The sequence below is a fragment of the Galeopterus variegatus genome, unplaced genomic scaffold (assembly GCF_000696425.1).
Source record: "Galeopterus variegatus unplaced genomic scaffold, G_variegatus-3.0.2 Scaffold1126, whole genome shotgun sequence".
NCBI classification, from domain to species: domain Eukaryota; kingdom Metazoa; phylum Chordata; class Mammalia; order Dermoptera; family Cynocephalidae; genus Galeopterus; species Galeopterus variegatus.
In genome coordinates, this window is record NW_007727237.1 from 30087 (window position 1) to 49734 (window position 19648).

The window sequence follows — 19648 nt, forward strand, 5'->3', positions numbered from 1 at the left end:
CGCCGCCACTGCTGCTGTTGCCGCCGGGCGGCGGAGCGAGGAGGCGGCGGCGGCGGTGAAGCGGCACCACAGCAGCCTCGGCGAGCTGCGGCGGCCTCGGAAGAAGTGGGGTCGCTGCCTGGTGTTCTTCTGGCCGCCGCTTTCTCGTCGCAGTATTTCCTGTTGGGATTATCTTTTGCTTCCCCCCGCCCCCAGCTGCCTCCTTCCCCTCACACGTCCACTTAGTGCCCCCGGTCTAAGCTGCTTTCGGCCCCTGTTTGTGTCCCCCACCCGGGGACCCCCCGTGCCTCCCCGCCGAGACCATGAGGAAATTCAACATCAGGAAGGTGCTGGACGGCCTGACCGCCGGCTCGTCCTCGGCCTCGCAGCAACAGCAGCAGCAGCAACACCCGCCTGGGAACCGGGAGCCCGAGATCCAGGAAACGCTCCAGTCCGAGCACTTTCAGCTCTGCAAGGTGAACGGAGCGCGCAGCTTTGCGACGCCGTCACTGAAAAATTGGGGTCGTTTTAGGGGGCTACTCGTGCTTTACAGGGAGTGCAGGAAAGAGAGCGCCAGTAATAATCATAGCTCTAATCAAGGGCTCGCTCCTCCCCTAGCAAATGTTTCCTTGATGGGTTATTTCGGAGATTGACATCTTACTCCTTTTCGTTGATCTTTTTTTCTCTCCCCTTTTCACCTGCAGCAGTCGATTCAAGGTTGCTTCAGACGTATTATCTGACCTTTGGTTTGTATTCTGACACTGCTAGCAATAATCTGGAAGCTTTTATATTCTGGCAGCTTAATATAATTCGCCAACTGCGAAGTTTCCTTTGGAAACAGTGTGTAATGAATATTGTTTATCAAAAAGCCAAACCCGTTCAACCAGATCTTTGCTCATCACTTTTGCCTTAAAATGTGGTATGAGTGGTTTACAATATGAAATCGCAGGGTTCTGTTAATCATTGTATTTGCATAAAAAGTTAGTACTGTGATTTTTGCCTATTAATGGCACGATAATTGCCATAGCGATCTGTAATTCAGAAAGAATGATGCAGCGAATTAATTCACCAGCTGTTCAATGAGAAATACAAACTTGTTTGGGGATTAATACCTACCTTCCTTATAGTTATGCATTCGTATGTTAGAGTTTCTTAAAAGTGTGTACATACACTTTTTGCCCTAGTGCCCTAAAATTTTTGTGGACTTAACAGTAAATTGCAAAAATACATATACTCATTTTCATTCTATTAAGATTGCAAAGTGCAGGGATAGAGGTTTGATAATTGCTTTACTGAGTACTTGACTAAAGTAATTATAAGGCAGCCTTTCCTTTAAAATACTTAGCATGCAAATAAAGTAATGATGGGATGATTACTCTTAAAGCGTGAATCACATTTTTAGATGAATTTACAGAATTTTAGATACTGCAAACTTTAGTAATTCGGTGTGAGATGTAATAGTATAGAATATTTAGAATTTTTTTCTGTAGAATGCCAGTATTATGGAAAAGCAGAAATTAAAGTGTTAAACTGAGATAAATTTTTGTTTTAGGTTCTGTGAATAACTTTGTTAATGTAGATTTCACTTAAAAAAAAAAGTATTAAGTGCATGTGCGTGTGTGTTTTGCATCAGTTATAGTTGGTTCTAAATTCTAATGCCTGTATTGACTTTTCTATTTTTAAATTTCGCTTGCTGCCTTGGTTGCTGTGATGTCACTTGCCCATCCCTAGACTGTTCGCCATGGATTTCCTTATCAACCCTCAGCCCTGGCCTTTGATCCCGTACAGAAGATCCTGGCAGTGGGAACTCTGACTGGTGCTTTAAGGCTGTATCCTTTCTTTAATTTTATTTTTTAACTTTTACTTTGTTCTCCCCAGTTCTGTGTTGTTAATTCGTTCCAAATAAATTTGTATTTCCCTGTTTAATTCTAAGGGAATGGTGTAATCAGGTATATATTGTGAAAAATCATGTGGTGTTGGCTTTTCTCTTAATTATACATATATTGAGGTTATGTGTTGCTATGATGTTTCTCAGCTGTTAGTTTATAGTAGGTAAATATATATCCAAATCGAGTTGGAAAGTTTTGCTATAGTAACAACTTTGTAAGGAGCTAGAAATTTCTAAGGGGAAATAATCTGTTTATACCAGTAGTCTATCAAATGGGGATGTTATGGATGAGGTTTAAAGTCAGTAGTATGGTGCACATTTCAATTGCTTTTTAAAGTATTGTGGCTGGTAGATGTTGAATTTATGACCTATTTATTCTAATAAATTACAGGTTGGATTTAAATTTGAATTTGATTGTTTCTGACATGTTCATCTAGAAAAATCATTAGCAGAAGACAAATATGGCAAATTAATTTTCTATAGTTATGAAGGGTTAATACTATTTCTAGAAGTTTAGAGCTTTTTCTTGTAAAATGCATAGGGATAAGTGTACTATCTTGATACACTTTCCCTTTTATGGTCTACATTTGCAATGTATATGTAAAAACTATTAGGTTAGCTATACATGAATGTATTATTATAGAGAGAATTAGTATTTTTCCTGGTTATGCATGAACTATAGTAGTTTTGTCATAAGCATTTTTTAAAAAATACCTTAGAAGGTATAATTTTTTTTTTTTTAGTCTAAACAATGGAGACTACTTCTCACTTTCTCTTTTATACTATTTAGTTTCAAATAAAATTTGTGTTTGCTTTTACTTTGGCAATTACCATAGTAAAAGCAAAACACAAATACTTAACCTAAATATTCTTATTTTAAAACTTCAATATAAGATAGTAAAAAGAAAATGCTTTGTTCATCTTTTTGTAGGGTGTCTGCTTCCTATATTATTAAAGCAATGTGTTGATAATAAATGGGGGGAAGAAAAACTCTACATCTCAATAGACGTTACTATTGTCAAAAAAAAAAAAAAGTGGGGGTGGGGTAAGAGCTTTATTTCTTTACATTTCAGATTTATCTGGCTACTAAGAAGGAGGAGGAGAACCTGTGCTTGAGCTAAACATGGGCCAGGCATTTTACTTAGGATCTTTTAAAATTTTTATTTCAAAGAAGTACTGTATGGCGTCAGGATATGCCTCAAGTTTTATTTGTTATTTAGTGTGCTGTCTTCAAAATGCTAATAAAAGTTTTCAGATGAACAATTGCAAAGTGAAGTCTACTGTATGCAGTAAATACTAGTACTACAGTCATACGTATTTGAATGGTAAAATCTGACCAGGCTAGATCTGAATCTATTAATTTCTGAGACAATATGTCTAAACTGCTCTTGCCCAGATATCTAGATAGTTCAGACTAGAATATTTTTTGGCTTCCATTGTGTAAATATTTTTATTCCTGAACCCAGTGATTAAGACCTTCTAGTTTAGGGTTCCTATTTTAATTTTGTGAAGATGAGAATAAAGTTCATTTTGTCAGTGTAGGTACTTAGTGTTCAGCAGAATTCTGTGTAGTGACAAGATTAGTGCATTGTTGGATATAGATGGACTCTTTGGAATGGAAGCAGATTTTTATTTCCCCCCAAAAAAATTTCATCAGAGGACTTGGAAAAAAAAAAGAAAATTGAATTAAATCAGTTATTTTTAGATTACTTTGCTTTTCTTTTAAATGGGTTCAGTTTTTACTGTTTTCCCTGTGTGGTCTCAACAATCTCATGATATGTAACTTTTTTTTCCTCTTTAAACTTAATATAATTATAAGTGAGTAACACCAGCAAGGCTGATTTTATAAAACCAAATATTTTTCTTAGGCAACACTTTTAACTCTAATATATTTGGGTAATGAGGAAGTTAACACAAAAGATGTAGTTAAAATGTACTAATTGCCAATTAAAAGCAAGGATCAGGTGTCCAGAATTATCACTTGTATATGACTTTTTGTATACATATTTTTTATAGTTAAATAAATGAATGAAAGTGAACTTGTAATTGTAGTTTACAATTATACTCTAAATTATTTTTTAGAACTTCCTTGCTATATTTAGAATGAAGTCTGGAAAGTTGTTTACCAAACCTCTTTCTACTTTGCTTTTTTGTGAGAATTGTACGAATATTCCAGAGTGATAAATTGACTTGCCTGCCAGTAATACCACCTAGTCATTCCTTCTGTTAGGTTTTTAAGTAGCAGATGAGCTTATGAGCTTTATTTATTATGGCTCTGATTTATGGAAAAAGACTAAGACCTTTTTATTTTTATCTCATTTTTCACATATGGTTTAAGATATACGTTAGTTTCTCTTTCTTTGTTTTTTTTTTTTTTGAAACTAGACACCTAAATTTATAGATTCTAGTTTCAAAGCTCCATATTGGTTTAACATGCAGATTTATTACAAGTCTGTTTATTGACCTTGCTGTTTTGTATTTTTCCCTATTGCAGTTGGTTTCTTTTCATACTTTATTCTCTTCTCATGTTAGACTCTTGTCGTATGTAATACATTTGTACTAAAAGGTGTCTTTAGAGCAGAAATATATTTCTATGTAAAGTTTTTTCCTTCATTTAACTGCAGAGCAAGAAAAAGGAGATGTTTGTTTTCAGAAATAGAATTGGGCTATTAGAATGTTAAATGCATATCTAATTTGACTAATAGGTTATATTTCTAAATGTTAGAGGACTGTACTAAGTTGATCTATCTACCTAGAGTTAAAAACAAAAAAGAAAAAACTAGAAAGTTATATCTGATATCTAATGTTTCTAGGGTCAGTGAAAATCTGATTGTTAAATAATACCTGATAGTAATGTGAAATAAATTTAATGTATTTACTACATTAAAGTGTAGCAAATAGTAATGTATAGCAATTGACTGATGATTCTTGGCTTCTGGAGAAAATATGAAGTTGGAATACACTTATTGTTAAGAAGCAGGAAAGCATAATTTTATAAACTAAGTCGTATAATAGTGATATGATTTGATTATCTTAATTCTTCTCTTTTTGCTGTATAGAAATATGAACAATTTAATTATCATCAGTAATCTAGGGATCAGAGCTATTGGGGTGAAATAATCTATTACTATTCCCATACAGATAAGTAAAGGGAAAAAAATGTTCTAACGGAAGATAGAAGGCCTTTTTAATAATGCTGCTGTTGTTTTTATCTAGTCTTCTGTTTTACTAGTATAATTTCAAATTTCTTCATATGTCAATGCAATCATGGGCTATCCTGATCTTATTTGTAATGTAAAATTTTGTTTAGATGCAGTGAGGCCATTTTATTTATGAATATTTCAAGGATTAAGCAGAAAGATGGAATTTCAAATTTACTGAATTTGTGTAAAAATTTAAGGTTTTTAAAGATGGTTATCAAAGTGTATCAAAGAACTTCATTTTTGTCCTCTTGACTTGTGGAAAATACAGTGCAGTGGGCAATCTGTACTTTGATGAGGCACTGATTGTCTTTTAAATTTCAGTGTAATGTTTCTGGATGCAGGCTTACAAGATGATTTTTATACCCTGGAGTTCATTTTTTTAATAGGCTCTTATTAAGTGTCAAATAATATTAGATTATAAATTATGGCCTAAATACTAGTTCTTGTATTTCCACTGAAGTATTATGTGTTCTTGAATTAGATTTTTTTCTTACTATAATAATGAATGTGCTGTATTACATGATTTCTTCAAAGAACAATTCTGTGATTTCAAGTAGCTATATATTTCTCTAGTTAAGTAATACAAAAAAAATGGAAATGTAATTCTTACCTTCAAAGAGTTTCCAGTCCTAACCAGAGGACTGGAACTAGATAAACAATTGAAACTATAGAATTACTTAGGGGTCTGTGGACATTACACAAAGTCAGATTACAGGTAAGTTCATTGCATTCGATGAACATTTCTACACGTTGGTAGATAAGGATTCAGAATGGCAGGTTGGAAAGAGGGGTAAAATTATTCTAGGCAAGGAAAGCAGAATGGGCAAAAGTATGGAAAAGAGAATTATTAACGTAGTTTGGAGGAAAACTAAGAGACTGGTTGGAATAATGATTCTAATTGAGTTGGGGGGAGAAATAAGGAGCCTGTTGGCCTAGGGCCTTGAATGTTAACCTGAGGTGTTGCATGTTATTCAATTAGGGATCCTAGTTATGTAAGGAGATGCTGACAGGAAGAAAGTGTGATTTTTTTTTTTTTCGTGTCCGGCAACGGATCACAACCCTCAGCGTCGCACCCGCACCGGACCGGGACCAGCAACGGGATCGCAACCCTCGGTGTTGCACCCACACCTCGCTCAGCCAGTGAGCGGGAACCGGTCTGTATGTGGGATCCGAACCCTCGGCGGGAGCGCCGCCACACTCCCAAGCGGCGCACTGTAGCAGTGCGCCACCGGGCCGGCCCCAGAAAGTGTGATTTTTAGCATGATAAATGTTGCAGTGGTATCATTGATGAAAAGAACAGACCACCTGAACCTTGTAGGTAACTGTTAAGCCATATAGGTAGTAAAACAGACCCAGAACAGTGGTGGTAGCATTGGAATTGGAGAAGGACTTGATAACTTTTTGTATACAATCTTAGGGAGTAATTAAAGATGATAGGTTTTGCAAGTAAAACATTGAGGCAATTATAAGATAGAACTGGAAAGCTCGGTAAAGACGTCACAAGGAAATCTTGAGTTTGAAATTGTATCACCTTTTACTTTTATCATATTGCCATTTTGAGACGGTAGCCTAGACTTCTTATTTTAGCATGAGAATTTGATACACTTTTATGTTTAATTTCCTTTTGTAACGGCCCTTGGTGATTTCCTGAATTTTGTTGTTGAATTTATATTTAAAGTCATTATTAGCTATTTGGCTTTGTCCATTTATTCTCTATAAGTGTTTCCTAGTAGTGATATTATTTTGGGTGGGATAATTCTGTGAGTTTGTCTAGCACATTGCAAGATACCTTAATTTTCCCTACTAAATACTAGTGTTACCTTTCCTGTCAGTGTGGTAACCCAAACTCTCCCACATACTTCCAGGTGCTCGTGGTTGATATCCACTGCACTTAGCCTAAGTTCCTCAGGAGTTAAATAGGAATAATAACCCTATCTAGCTCATGAGGTTATTGTCAGTATCAAATGTAATGTGTGTGTGTGTAGCCATGCAGGAACCTTGCAGGGACATTTTGGTGAATGTTTAATATATGATTTCTATTATTATTAAAATGAGAGGGTTTTTTTTGGTTTTAATTTTCAGGTCCTTCATTTATTTAGTTCAGTGAATAGTTACTGAGAGGCAACTAGGTGCCAGGCACTGTGTAGGAAGACCTTCATTTTATTTATTTTTGTAGCTGATGCAGTCTTTGAAGAAAAGATCTTAAAAAGTACTGTTGTTTTTCTTTTAGTTTATCCTTAACTTAATTGTTCTTTTCAACCACAAGTTTGCAAAATTGTTATTTAAATGTAATAAGATAATATGAGAAAGTTTCTCACATAGTAGGTACTAGATAAATGATTGTTTAATGACTTTCTGTACTTGTAAAATAGTATTAGGATGTTTGGACTTGCTGCTTATTAATTTTATTTTACAAAACATACTATTGAAAAAAAGATTTGGAAATGATTTTTGTTTGAAATAATTGAAAGTGAAATAATTACTTTAGCTAGAATTTAGCCAAAATTTTATCTACTGTTCTCCTCCTCTGTTATTTTTGTTCATAGAAGAGTTCTAATCATTTGGAATTCTAGCTGTAGAGGAGAAGCAAAGATTTCAAAAAACTTCTACTTCTCAACTCTTAGCTCTTCAGTAAAGAGGACTTTGTGTTAAAATAAGAATGAATATTGTATCAGCTGTAAGTTGTGATTCTCAGCATGGACTATTGCAGCAGGAGAAGTAGGCACCTTTACTTCAGAAACAATGGAGTCTGCCTGGACGCAGTTTATTTTGCAACGGATTTCTTGTGGAGTGGAACAAAATGTGATAGAAATTGTATGGAATTCAAAAGAATATGTTAACTATTGGAGAATAAGGTCAGTACTTTGTAAGCCTTTCTGCTTTATGTAAGATAGGTTTTTATTTGGTATTGTCTTTTTTTTTTTTTAGTATAATTCATTTTAAAATTATAACTTGACTTTGCCATCCTAAAGAAAAATAAGTAAAGAGGAATTTGGGAAAAATTATCTTATTATTAGAAGGGTTGTGTTCTAATCTTCAGACTAATTAACTAAATTCTCTGAGCTTCAATTTTCTTTTCTGTAAAATGAGGAAATTGAGATGCATGATTTCGAAGTTTTTCCCTCTCTAGGATCTTAGAATTCCTTTTTCTGTGGAGAATTTGGGAATTCTTTGGACCACGTCCGTCTATATTGATCTGAGTACCTGTTACAGAGGGTGAAATATTGGATTCCATCCCATTGTGACTCCCTTTGCTTTCTATCCATCGAATGCATTCATAATCCAAGTCAGAAGTTGCACAAGTGTAAACCTTAGTTAATAAAAGGGACAAGGAAAGAACATGTGAATAAATTAACACATTTTTCCTTATGACAGCAGCTCACATTAATTATTAAGATGGTGGGTTGTAGCACTTTCTTTGTATAACAGTTAAGGGATCATTATAGCATAGGAAGCTTGGGCATTTTTTAATAACCGTTAACAGAGTTCAAAGTTTACCATCCTTTCTTGGGTGTTATGGTCAGGATGTAAAATTAAAATGAATTTACTTAACAATTGAGTTTCTAATCATATGATTTAATTAATTTTTATATAAGAGATTTAATATAGAGACAGTCTTCCTTGAATTGCTGGTGTGTAATTTGAGTGCTAAATTTGGTAATTTTATAGTAACTTGCAGTAGTAGTAATTGAAAGTGTACATAAGTGACTGGACTGTAGGAGTTGAGTATCACTAGAGAAAAGATAAGTTTTGGTTGTTGTATTAGTTTGGCTTTAACTTCATGTGTTGGGAGAGGCATGTTATTTATGAGAGGAATATTAATGATCAGAGTGTCAGTATTGATTTGTTTTGCGATGTTTAAATGAGAATTTCCTGACCTGATTTGGCCTGTTAGAATCATTAGAAGGTATACTTGGTATCTCGGGATTGCAGATTAAGAAAACAGTTTTTGGTTTGACCTAAACATATGTTCATCTGTTTAAGAATATAAAAGAATGAAGTAGAGATAAGGGCGTTTCACTATATATTACCTTTTAGATTTGAATACCTTTTGTTAAGATAGGTTTTAAACATAATCCATTACTACAAACTATAATAGTTCTTGGGAAATAAAACAAAGTGATTGTTGGCTTGGTTTTTATGAAATAAACTAAGAGTTTATGAAACTATAATCATAAAAACACTGCCAAGAGGTACTTGATATATCTCTCTTCCTTTAGTCATATGCAACATAAATTATTCTGAGGAGGAGAAATGATACCTTCTGATGTATTTACTCAGACTTCTTCCTGTAAAGATGTGGAGGCTTCTATGTAATATAATTATTTTGTACTTTAGTTTGAACCCATTTCTAATTTTTATTTGCAGCAATAAAAATAAAGACAATTTAGTGATCTTCCATATATCTATATTTTCACTTTTAATATTTCTGAATAATTTCAATATGTTGCAGTCACCTACTTTCAGGTCAGGTAATTCTAATTACTTTGGTCTCTCATTCTCCTCATATTTCATTTTAAAGAGATTTTGGACCCTCTAATCTCTCATTTTTCTGTTTTTCATGTTGAAGAAATTTTGGACACTAACTCTGTTTAGCATGTAACTTTTTATGTTTTCTTTTTTTTTTCACAGTTTTCTTGTTGAAACATAATTGATTATTCTTATTTGTGGAGTACATACTTGAATACTGTTTTTCTTTTTCTTTTTGGCTATGGGTGGGTAGTAAATGAGAGGAAAAGGTAGGGTAAAGAATTGTTGACAGTTTATTGCTTACTACTTAGTGTTCCACAGTGGGCCATGAGTAGTAATTTCTTAAATCTAGAATAGTCTTCTCCCTGTTTAAATAATTTTTATTTTTAAAGCCCACTGACTTTGTCTTTGTGATGTATTTTTTGGTTTGATTCCATCCCCACTTCGAACCTATTTAGCCATCTTTTTCTTAGTTTAGCACCTAAAATGTAAATTTCTACATTGCCATTCTGTATGAGTAATATCATGTAGACTTTAAATGTCTAAAAATAGACCTTTTGGAAATTATAGCTATATAATATTGAATGGTGTTTTCTTTCTAAATAAATTGTCAAGAACGTTACAACACGTGAGAAGATGTAGTACAATCCAAAGTGAAGCAAATCAGCAAAATCAGACAATATACTCTGCTTTTCAAGAGTCCAGAAATTAGACAGCAGTGTACAAATTATAAAATTAAGACAGAGGGAACATAAAGATTCCTAAACGATGAACTTAATGTGTTCTGTAATAAGGATCATATAGAAGATGAGTGTGTTTGTGCATGCACACACATTTAAAACTATTGAAGATCAAATCTTTAATTCAGGAGTCAGTGAACCTTTTTCTGTAAAGGGCTAGCTAGTAAGTCATTTTAAGCTTTATGGTCTCTGTGACAACTACTCAGCTTTGCCTATGTATAGCACAAGTGCAGCCATAGACCATATGTAAAGGAGTGTAGGTTTTGATAAAACTTTATTTACAAAGTCAGGCTGTGGGCTGGATTTGATCCACAGGCCACAGTTTGCCAATCTCTGCTTTAGTTTGTCAGGGTGTCTTGCTTTTAAAATGTGTGTAGAGAAGAATGTTCAGGAAGGAATTAATATTGACATTTTTATATGTAAATTTCATTAATTGCACTTGTATACCAGTTGAAATTTAATCTTTTAATCATAAATAAACACTTAAAGGGCCGAGCCTGTGGCGCACTCGGGAGAGTGCAGCGCTGGGAGTGCAGCGACGCTCCCGCTGCGGGTTCGGATCCTATATAGGCATGGCCGGTGTGCTCACTGGCTGAGCGCGGTGCAGGTGACACCACACCAAGGGTTGCGATCCCCTTACCGGTCACGAAAAAGACAAAAAAATAAAAAATAAAAAAAATAAATAAACACTTAAAGAATTAGTAATTTTTAATGATACTTATACCAAACACTGTATACCAAATTTTGTGTACCATTTTCATAAGTGTTTTTGATCCTGCGAAAGAGGCATTATCTTTCTATTGAATTGTAATTGATATAATAACAAAAGTGCTTAATTAGGCATCCTTTGGGGATAGTGCAGTGATCAGTTCTAGTATTAAAGTATTCAGCTTGAGACCTTTACTACCTAATTTTAATTAAAAATATATTTACATTTACCAAATTTTGTGTACCATTTTCATAAGTGTTTTTGATCCTGCGAAAGAGGCATTATCTTTCTGTTGAATTGTAATTGATATAATAACAAAAGTGCTTAATTAGGCATCCTTTGGGGATAGTGCAGTGATCAGTTCTAGTATTAAAGTATTCAGATTGAGACCTTTACTACCTAATTTTAATTAAAAATATATTTACATTTATACTTTTTTCTTAATATTTTCATTAATATATATATATATATATATATACACACATTTAGATAGATACCTTTAAAGATAAAAGAGAATGTAAGCATTTCATTGAAATATTGTGACTTCTTAGATGTGTGCAAGCTTTGTTCAAAAATAACTCTTTCATTGGTGTGAGAAAGCAACCTGAAAAATCAATAATGTATTAAAAAAAAAAACTTGTAAGGCTTCTAGCAGCAAATTCAGGTGCTTGGTTAACCTTCTCTAGATATGTTACATGCCCCTTTTTAGAAAGAATATATATGGTACTTTAATTGGAAGCTGAAATTATATCTACTTTTTGAACAATGTTTATAGTTGTCCACTGTTTGCATTGTTTTCTAGTAGCAGTAAATAGATATAATTTTGTTCAGTAAATAAGGCTAATTTCTACTTCCTCTCTCCAACTGGATTGACCCTTTTGGAAGTTTTTTAAAATATATATGTATATATATGACAAATAAATGAAATTATGACAAACTAAATATATTTCTTTATATTTATTGTTGCTATGATTTTAACATGAACATTAATCTAGAATAATTCATTAGATTCCCTTAAAACGGAGTGGAAAATAAAGATTTTAAAATAAAAAATAGCTGATAACTTTGGTTTTATATTAATCATCATTTGACTAATAAGGTTTGTTTAATACATGGTTTTATTTGCAAGTATATGATTAATCTTAGAAATTATATTGCTTGTTATTGTTAAATAGTTTTTGTGTTTTTTAGTTGGAGATTTTTTATAACAGTTTTGGTCTTGTTTCCCCTTCACATTAGGTGGAGTCTAGAATTTTTGAAGCTTTTCCTGGTGAGGCTGTCTGTTGAAGAGTGATTAATCCTACCCTTTCTTGAAAGTACATAATCTTTTCTTGTAATAACAGTACCTCTGCTTTTTCACAGCAGTACTCTGCCAAAGGTGACTATAAATCTGGTGGCATCAGCTATCGCAGTACTTTCTGTTAAATTGCTTTCCTTTTGTGTATCTTTTCCTTGTGTCTTTTTAAAAGGAGAAAAAGTATTGAAACAGATTTTTCCACCTATTCAGTCTTTGGAGTATATTTTCATAATGTTTTGTATTTTTCTTTTAAAATTAACTTTGTCATACTCAAGAAAAGCTTAGCTCTTGGGCATCTGAGAATAGATGCTGGGCTAAAAAGATTGTTATCACTTGTATGTGAAAATGTACATTCCTTCTTGTTCATTTAACCCAGAGCACTATTATTTATGCCTACATTTCATAGTAGACTGAGCAAGTGGTTCACTTAAAGGTATATTTATATATCAAAAGCCATTCTAAAGAATTGCCTGTGATAAAGCAATTCATTTTGAACTCTTCAGAGACAATCCTAACTCCAAAACAGTGGATCCAAAAGAATGGATATTCTCAACCACTCTAATTTGTTTATAAATAATAAAAACGTTTTTATTCAATATAATAATGGAAGGAGTAACTAGAGGCCTATTATAGCCCAGTTAATACTATAGTTACATATTAGTATAGATGCTGCAATTGCTTTTTTGTTTTGGTGCTTGTTTCATTAACATTACAAGAAAGCAGTGACTGACCTAATTTTTTCAAATACTGTTGCATATTTATTGTAAACTGTTTAACAATTCAAGTTAAGGAAGTTTTAAATGGTGACCTCTGTATCTCTCATGGTTATTTTTCCCATTTTGTTAAATTCTTACTGCAGAGATAGTGCATGTTATAGTTTTACTTAAGTGACAGATTAACAGAATGTTAGAGTTGTGAGTCAGCAGTAAAAATTATGTCCACAGTTATAATCATGAGGATGTAGCTGTTTTCATTTTTTAATGTATTAATTTTTTAAATAGACTTTATTTTATTTTTTAGAGCAGTTTTAGGTTCACAGTGAAAATGAGCCAAATGTACAGAGATTTCCCATACCCTCTGCCCACACATATATAGCTTCCTGCATTATCAAAATCCCCCACCAGGGTGGAACATTTGTTCTGATTGATGAACCTACATTGACACATCATTTTCGTCCAAAGTTTGTAGTTTACGTTAGGGCTCACTCTTGGCATTGCAGTATCATAAGGAATAGTTTCACTGCTCTAAGAATCCCCTGTTCATTCTTCCTCTCCCCAATCGCAGCAACAACTGATCTCTTTACTGCCTGTATGATTTTGCCTTTTCCGGAATGTCATATAGTTGGAATCACATGGTATGTATTCTTTTCAGATTGGCTTTCACTTAGTAGTATGCATGTAGTTTTGCATGATTATCTTTTCATGGTCTGATAGGTCATTTCTTTTTAGTGTTGAAAAATATTCCATTGTCTGGTTGTACTACAGTTTAGTCATTCATTCGCTATTTGAAGGACATCTTGGTTGCTTCCAAGTTTTGGCAGTTGTGACTAAAGCTGCTGCAAACATCCGTGTGCAGGTTTTTGTGTGGACATAAATTTTTAATTTCTTTGGGTAAAAACCAAGAAGCACAATTACTGGTAAGAGTATATATAGTTTTGTTAGAAACTTACAAATTGTCTTCTGAAGAGACTGTACCATTTTGCATTCCCACTAGCAATGAATGAGAGTTCCTGTTGCTCCATATTCTTTCAAAGCATTTGGTGTTCTCAGTGTTTTGGATTTTGGCCACTCTTAACAGGTGTGTCATTACTATCTCCTTGTTTTAGTTTGCATTTTCCTGATGATATATGATGTAGAATATCTTTTCATATGCTTATTTGCTACCTGTGCTACCTAGGTGAGATGTCTGTTAAGGCCTTTGGTCCATTTTTAAAATCAGATTGTTTTCTTATTGTTGAGTTTTTTGTACATTTTGTATAACAGTCCTTTATCAGATATATATCTTTTGTAGTATTTTTTCCTAGTCTGAGGCTTGTCTTTTCATTCTCTTCACAGTGTCTTTCACAAAGCAGGAATTTTTAATTTTAATGAAGTCTACCTTATCAGTTCTTTTTTTCATGGGTTGTGCCTTTGGTGTTATATCTAAAAAGTCATCACCAAACTCGTGGTCATCTAGATTTTCTCCTGTGCTGTCTTCCAGGAGTTTCATATTTTTGCATTTTACATTTAGGTATATGATCTATTTTGAGTAAATTTTTGTAAAGGGTGTAAAGTTTGTGTCTAAATTCATTTTATGCATGTGAGTGTCCAGTTGTTCCAACACTAAGACTGTCTTTTCTCTCTTGTATTACTTTTGCTCCTTTGTCAAGGATCAGTGGACTGTATTTATATGAATCTATTTCTGTGTCCTCTGTTCTGTTCCATTAATCTGTTTGTTTATTCTTTCATGAATACCACAATGTCTTGATTATAGTAGCTTTATAGTTAAGTCTTGAAGTTGGGTAGTATTAGTTCTTCACCTTTGGTCTTCTCCTTCAATATTGTGTTGACTCTTTGGGGTCTTTTGCCTCTCCATATAAACTTTACAATAATTTCATTAATATCCACAAAATAGCTTGCTAGGATTTTGATTGGGATTACATTGAATCTGTAGACCAAGTTGGGAAGAACTGATAGTTTGACAATATTGAGTGTTCCTATCTGTGAATGTGGAAGACCTCTGCATTTATTTAGTTCTTCTCTGATATCGTTCATGCTTGTACTGTCTCTTCAAACTGTGCTTTTTGCTTTTTAGAATGCATCGTAGTTTTTTCTTGATATCTGGACATGATGTACTGCTGTAAATAGACCTTCAGTAATGTAGTGGTGAAGTGTGCAAATAGGGGGAAGCATTTTATAGTCCTATGATTAGATCTTAGTCTTTTAGTGAGTCTGTGCTCCTGGACTGTGAACTTCACAAGTGCTTCTTGGATTTACAGACACATTTTATTCTCTCTGGATAAAATACTGATGGATGCCCATGGCAAACTGAAATATCAAGACCAATAACCTACTTCCTAGGAGGCCCAAATTAATAGAGCTGATTGCTTATTCTTTGCTTACCAAGAATCAGTTTTATGTATTCCCAAATCTGTTTGTACCCATTATATTTGATATTCTAATCAAGTAATTCAACTTAATATTACATAATCTGATGAAATATGAATGCAGAAAGATTCTTTAATAAAAATCTAAGATGAATACTTTGGGAAGACTTTTTGAAGATTAATTGCTTAAATTGTCCCATCTGATTTAGTGTGGATAAGAACTATAAATGACTAGAAAATTAATAATAAGACTCTCTATGAATGCTGCACTCATGTTTCATTACAGGTATCTTTAAAGTTCCATTTAAAAAAATTAAACTGGAAATTTTATACCTGGATAGTCATGGCTATATTTTATTCAAGAAAAGCAACTCTGAACTCTGATTAATAGATCTATACTCAAAGAAAATGTCTTTGGCTAATATTAAAATATTAGCAAAGTTATGTATGTTTTGTGTTAAAATGTGAGGTAAATATAATTTTTGTGACTCTCCTCAGTAGCTCACATATTTTATTAACTTGGATATTGATCTTGATCTGGTTAGATAAGAGGTTTTAATTCATTCATGTAAAATTGGAATTATAAAATATGCTGATTGGTGCTGGAAAGAGTAATTTAGCTGGAAAGATTAGAATTAGACTCACCATACTGGGAGAAAAGGCAATTCAAGATCTGTGCTGTCACCTGTAAAAAGAAATGGGTGAACAGAAATGTAGACATTTCTTTCTTTGGCCTATCAGGGTGTGATTTGCACAGTTTCTGTACCAGCAATTTGAAATCTAGTTTCCTGTAGTTGCAGTTGAGCAACTGGGGTATCAAAAATACTTCTACTTCTACTACTACTACTACTTCTACTACTACTACTAATAATAATTGTAGTTGTTTAGAGAGTAGAGTACTATGGGCTAACCATGCTCAATTAGTCTACTAGTTTATAGAATAATAGTTAATTGCTAGTAGTAGAAAAAAGTCCATTGAAAATATCACCTAGAAAAATTCTGGAAATCAAAAGGAAAAAAAAATACATAGAAAATAGGAATTTAACCTGTTGTACAATTATTTTTTCATTAAAAGGAACCATGTGGTATATATTAATGTAGTAATAATCTGTACACATGAATGTGAGTTTGTATACAGAGAGCTATAATTTTATCAAATCATACCAAATTTTATTTTTAGATTTTGCTTTTTACTTTGTATTAATATTTACTAGCTAGTGAACATTAGATTAGTATAGCAGCATGTTAAAATGACTACTTTCTTATTTCAAGTTTGTGATGGTAATATGCACATATGAGTGCCTGGCACATAATGAGCTCTATAAGTGTGTAGGGTCTTTTTTGGTTCTGTTTTGTTCTTTTCTCTGCATACCTTATTACTTAAGGGTATAGGTAGACTCTGGAGCCAGAATATTCTTTTATTCAGATCACATCTCAGTTACTTTCTAGTTGTGCAAATGAGCTCTATAAGTGTGTAGGGTCTTTTTTGGTTCTGTTTTGTTCTTTTCTCTGCATACCTCATTACTTAAGGGTATAGGTAGACTCTGGAGCCAGAATATTCTTTTATTCAGATCACATCTCAGTTACTTTCTAGTTGTGCAGTTTGGGTCAAGTTACTTAATATCTCTGTACTTCAGCTTCTTTACCTGTTTAAATGGGGGAAAATAACATATTCTTCATGGGTTATGAGGATTGAATGTATTAATAATATATATAACATGTTTACAGTAATATCTGACACATAGGAAATGTTATGTAAATATTTGCTATAATTATTATATGCAAATTCATATTAGTCCATATCCGTGTCTATTGTAAAAGATTGATACATTCATTGTGATAAAACATCATGCTGGAATTAGAAACATGGTAACATGGTTCTTCATTATATTTTTAGCCTACTTAAAAATGACACTGCAAGAATGAAAAATGACAGTAAAAAAAATATTATTTTTAAAGGCAATATTCCAAAATGACATTTGTCTACTTTTTGGATTTGTTTGCTGACTTGGACAAAATTGGTACTCTACAGTTCAACTATCTTTTGTTATTTTAAGAGGAAGAAAACACTGTGGGCCACAGTAAAGTAACTATATATAATCTTATTTTTTGTGTATTGCTAATTTTAATACTTCATTTGTTTCTAAAAGGAAGTTTGCTTCTTTTAGACCTATAATCTCTGAGACTTCTGATTATCAACAGAAACTGATTAGATTGATGTGTAATAAATCTAACTTTTAATCTCAACTTCAGTAAATAGTCTGTATTGAATATTAGGTCATTGGAATATATATTTGTCTATTATATTACTTATCCGTTTCTGAAAAAAAGAGTTCCACACGTACCATAAACTCCTTAATGGAATTAATGACAGCTTTGGTCGTCCAGGAGTAGAATGTTATTGCCAGCATGACAGTGGAGCTGCAGTAATCCAGCTCCAGTTCCTGATTAATGAGGTTAGTGAATTATTTTAATTTCTTCTACTCATATCTGAAATAGAGCAACATCTAGCCTCTCAGATTTCTTGTGTGCATTCATATTTAAATATTTGAACAAAAAGTAATTTCTTGTGGGTCAGAGATAATAGCAGTTCATTTTAAGGCACCATCATAGACACTTACATAAATAATGTAAGAAGTTTTCTCAAAACAGTGTTGCAGATAGAATGGTATAAGGTAAATATTTTTGGTACAACATGCTGCATTTAAATTTTATTTCAGGCATGTTGAAAGTTATGTAATGTATAAAAATCTATGTTGAAGTATTTTTTAAAGATTGAGCTTATTATAAATAACAGAGTGTACTCTTTAAATGAATTGCTTTGAAATACAACCAGGAAACCAACACCTTTTAGAAAGTGGTTTTTAAGTAACATTCAAGTTGTGTCACTTATTAATTAAAGTAATTGATGCCTTTCTTTTTGATAAGAGTATAAAGTATGAAATGAACTAGAGAAAATACCATTTTATTTGTGCAGGAATCAATGTGCTTGCAGATTCTAAAAAAATTATGAGCAGCTCTGAGAATAGATGTTTACTGCAAGCAGTGGTGACAGGCAGGGAAAGCTGGGCACAGAAGGAAGAATGACATTATTCCGGAAAAGACTCTGATCTCTTTAGATATGAGGATAGTTTGTAAACATTCTTTTTGCCCCTAAATCTTAGGATCCATGGGCTAAATTCTTAAATGTATGAGGGTACTTAAAAAGTTCATGGAAGGATTCATATTATCTTTTAATTCCTTTTTTCCACAAACTTTCTGAAGTACCCTTGTATATGAGAGAAAATAAATTACTGAATACCTCAGGCGTTTGATAGATGTTTTATTCATGTCAAAGGATTTAAGAGTCTTCATGGGTGCAAAGAGTTTAAATATGACAACATAAATGATTCAGTAAAACTATGATACAAATACTTTGTAATTGTGTAGGTTTTTCAGGTTTAGAGAAGGTGTTTTTCAAAACTTCAGTATTCTGTGTAGAACTGTATATTAGGTATTTTAAGATGTTAACATTCCCCCCCAAAATCACAATATATAAAGTTGTCAGCCCCATATATGAGGACTCCATATTATTTTTCCTCTTTTTAAGAATGTTTGATTATGGAATAATTATACTCACAGTAAAATTTCAAAATAGTTACAGAGAGAGCCTGTATATCCTTCTCCCAGCTTTCCCTAGCAGTAACATTTTATGTAACAGTAGTACAGTATCATACCAAGAGAATAACATCAAAACAATACTTTTAACTAGACTGCAGACCTTATTTAGACTCACCAGTTTCTGCATGCACTCATTTTGTGTGTTTGTGAGTGTGTGTGTATAGTTTTGTGCACTTTTGTCACACGTATAGATTCATGTAATGACCACCACAATCAGGAAACAGATCAGTTTCATCACTATAAAGTAATTCCCTCAGGCATAATGTTCCCTCGGCAGTAAGGAAATTCCTGTATAATTGAACTCCCGCCACCCTCTGTCCCTAATCCGTGGCAAACACTAACCTGTTCTTCATCTTTATACTTATGTTAAGATTGTTTTTTAAAGCAATACATGAGCCAGTGTAAATAAAATATTGCAAATTGATTACCTGTATACCTAAATTTTAGAAATCTTAAGTGTATGCTGTTGTTACTCGTATTACAGAATTCTTTTCTCTTCAATAGGATGCATCATAGTGTACTTTGAAATGGGCATTTTGGTTTATTTGACATGCTTAAATGTTATAGTTAAATACATAAAAATAGTATTGCTATTTTAAAAAATGCTTAGCAAATGG

At 33.1% G+C, this 19648-nt stretch overlaps 1 protein-coding gene across 2 annotated transcripts in view; it reads left to right on the plus strand.

Moving 5' to 3' along the window:
- Positions 1 to 146: 146 nt before the first annotated feature.
- Positions 147 to 19648, plus strand: part of STXBP5 (syntaxin binding protein 5 (tomosyn)) — a 185207-nt gene continuing 165705 nt past the window's right edge. The window contains exons 1-3 of one of the 2 annotated variants that reach the window (XM_008574988.1): positions 147 to 455; positions 1711 to 1808; positions 17746 to 17827. In XM_008574988.1, coding sequence (XP_008573210.1) covers positions 303 to 455; positions 1711 to 1808; positions 17746 to 17827 — 333 coding nt within the window. In that variant the 5' untranslated portion in view covers positions 147 to 302. The remainder of the gene's footprint in view (positions 456 to 1710; positions 1809 to 17745; positions 17828 to 19648) is intronic. The other variant, XM_008574989.1, reaches the window with a different exon arrangement.